This window comes from Condylura cristata, unplaced genomic scaffold, assembly GCF_000260355.1.
Source record: "Condylura cristata isolate star-nosed mole 26May11 unplaced genomic scaffold, ConCri1.0 scaffold00002, whole genome shotgun sequence".
NCBI lineage: Eukaryota > Metazoa > Chordata > Mammalia > Eulipotyphla > Talpidae > Condylura > Condylura cristata.
Window position 1 is genome coordinate 32095563 of NW_004567103.1, and position 2845 is coordinate 32098407.

At 41.3% G+C, this 2845-nt stretch overlaps 1 protein-coding gene across 3 annotated transcripts in view; it reads right to left on the bottom strand.

Annotated features, from left to right (window-relative positions):
• MYO1B (myosin IB) overlaps positions 1-2845 on the bottom strand; it is a 158266-nt gene that overhangs the window by 79496 nt on the left and 75925 nt on the right. For all 3 annotated transcript variants that reach the window (XM_004674430.2, XM_012728316.1, XM_012728311.1), the window contains exon 4: positions 2045-2139. In XM_004674430.2, the coding sequence (XP_004674487.1) occupies positions 2045-2139 (95 nt within the window). The remainder of the gene's footprint in view (positions 1-2044; positions 2140-2845) is intronic.

Genomic DNA, 2845 nt, shown 5'->3' on the forward strand with positions numbered 1-2845 from the left:
TGCGCCACCAGGAAGAGCCCAGAGATTTCTTAAAAATCTCAAGAAAGAAACTATCAGTAAAACAAAAAGACACCTTACTGACTGGGAGAAAATATCTGTACAGTATATATGTCTGTCGGGGCTGATATCCAAGATCTACAGAGATCTCATACAACTCAACAAAAATAAATAAATAAATAAATAACCCAATCAAAAAAAAAAAAAAGCTAAACAGGAGGACATACAGATGGCCAACAGGTATATGAAAACTGCTCATAATCATTTATCTTCGGGAAATGTAAATAGGGATCTATACACTAAGATAGCGCCTCACACCTGTTGGAACAGCCTGTATCAACAAGACCAGAAACAAGTGAGAGAAGGACATGGAGGAAAAGGAACCCTCATACACTGTTGGTAGGGTGTAGGCTAATCTACCCTCTATGTGAAACAGTACAGAGATTTCTCAAAATATTAAAAATAAATCTACATTTGACCCAGCAATTCCACTCCTTCTTCCACTCACCTGTAGAATGCAAAAGCGCTAATTTAAAATATCTGCACTGCTATGCAGCACTATTTACAACCGCCAAGCTACGGAAACAACCTAAATGCCCTAAGACAGATGAGTGAATTAGGAAGACGTGGTATAGATACACATTGGAACGCTACTCAGTTATAGGAACAAAAAAAAAGGGAAAAAAGGATGAATAATTCTTGCCATTTGTGACAATATGGATGGCAATGGAGAGGATTATGCTAAACAAAATAAACCAGGATAGAAAGACAAATACCGGATGGTGTCACTTGCATGTGGAATGTACAGAAACAAAACAATAGGTCAGATAAAACCAAACCAGCAACCAACCCTAGAAATCTGACTGTAGAACTGAGGCTACTACAGGGGATGTCTTGAGGGGAAAAGAGGGGGAGGGACATGACGGACTCTGTGGAGGACTGTGGGTGTGTTGGTGGTGGGTGTGATGTGGATGCACACACCTAAAAAGGTGCAATCCTGTAGCTATGAATGACATACAGCGTCGTCAACCAACTTGTGTCAATAGAAAAAACAAACAGATTAAAAAATAAAAAGGTTCCTTCTTTCTCTCTACCATTTAGAGCACAGCAAGAAAGTGTTGTCTAACAGCTAGTAAGAGAATGGATTCCGTCAGCTGCTGGAGACATCCATGGGGGTTTCCCCATCACTGGGGACTCCAAACTATTAATCAGGTAGCTAAATAGCCAAGCAAAGTAGAAACAATTAATCCCACTTGGGCAAATTAGCAGAATCACCAATTACCAATGATTTATCTAAAAAACCCAACATTTTATAGATAAAAAGATCAAGGAAATACCAGCTCACCAGCCTCCTCCCCCATGAATTCATCAGTTCTGTCAAAGGAACTCATGGTAACAGCGGCTTCCCTGTCCAAGTTTGGGCTTAGCGAATGTAGCCCCACTGAGTTGTTTGCAGGTAGCTGGGTGCCACGTATAAAACCATTTCCTCACTCAAGATCATTAATCATACAAATCGCTTTCATTTATAGCACAAGGAAATAAAAAAGCCTGAATCCCTCTGTGTGAAGGCTTATTATACAGCAAGTTTGCCAGTCAGTTTAAAACAATACATGTAAAAATCTCCACTTTTTGGACTTCAGAAGAAGACTCCTTTAAAGTGAAATCCAGTCTTTCCCTGGTACCCTTCCTGACTTCTTTCGCGAAGATGTGGTCTCCCAAAGCCCATATATCTTGGAGTTCCATGGAAATGGAACTTCTGAGGCCTTGGTGTCCTTGTGGAAAGGTAAATGAACTGGAGTGGTCTAGAATCCAGCCCTAGTTCCCCACACTGGCTGGAACCCCTTTAGCAAGCACCTGTTTCTTCCTGGGAGAGAGAGGAGGTACCTCTTGCCCAGAAAACAATCTTAGAAGCCACCCCAAAGGAGCTGTGGTGGTAGTTGGGGGCAGCTGCATACTATGACGCCCTGCTGCCAATTTTCTATCTTCCTTCTGTGCAGCACCTGCCTTCCACAGAGGTCAGAGAAAGGTTGTCCAGGGGTAGCTGTACCTGTTTTTCCTGCTCCGCTTTCCCCAGTAATGAGAATACATTGGTCTTTATCTTGATCTCGTAGGGACCTGTATGCTTCATCTGACAGAGCAAAGCTGCAGGGGACAAAGGGGGAAAAAGTCCTGAGAATTCAGCTCATTACAATGTGTTTATCAGCTGTCACTACTATGAGCTCTTCGAAAGGCCACGGATATATTTTTGATAGAAAGCTCAGACACCACCTTTTATTTCATTCAAATACTTTAAATAAACCCACCCACCCTTAGAGACCCATTTTACATTTTCCCAAGCATTTGCTGTTAACCAAAATGGTATTAATTTACTGTACTCTGAAAACATGCTTATGCAATCCCCATACTTTATTTATGGTTCACCTTATTAAGAGTGCAATTCAGAGACTGAGGAGAAAAATGTTACATCACAAATACACAAGCGGATAATGTCGATATTTTCAGTAAGAAACACAAGCTGCAAAACAATGAGGAAGACGGACTTTTTTCAAACACTGGAAGAATGCAGATGCGATAGTCACTCAGCTAACTATGGAATAACACAAGTGACGGGACCACAAGGTCAACCAGAAGCAGGAGTTTCCTGCTATGGTTCTTGTCCAGAACCAGGCCATCAAGCTTCTCACTGAGTCCTTGACAAAGGGCCAGTCCTCATGCTGGCCTTCTTCTCTGCAAAATTTATTTTATTTGTAATTTTATAAAGGAAATTTTGACCCTTCGAGACCACTGAAAAATCATTTTGACAAAATGATACTCCATGAATAAAAAATATGGCCACCGGGCCCTTCCT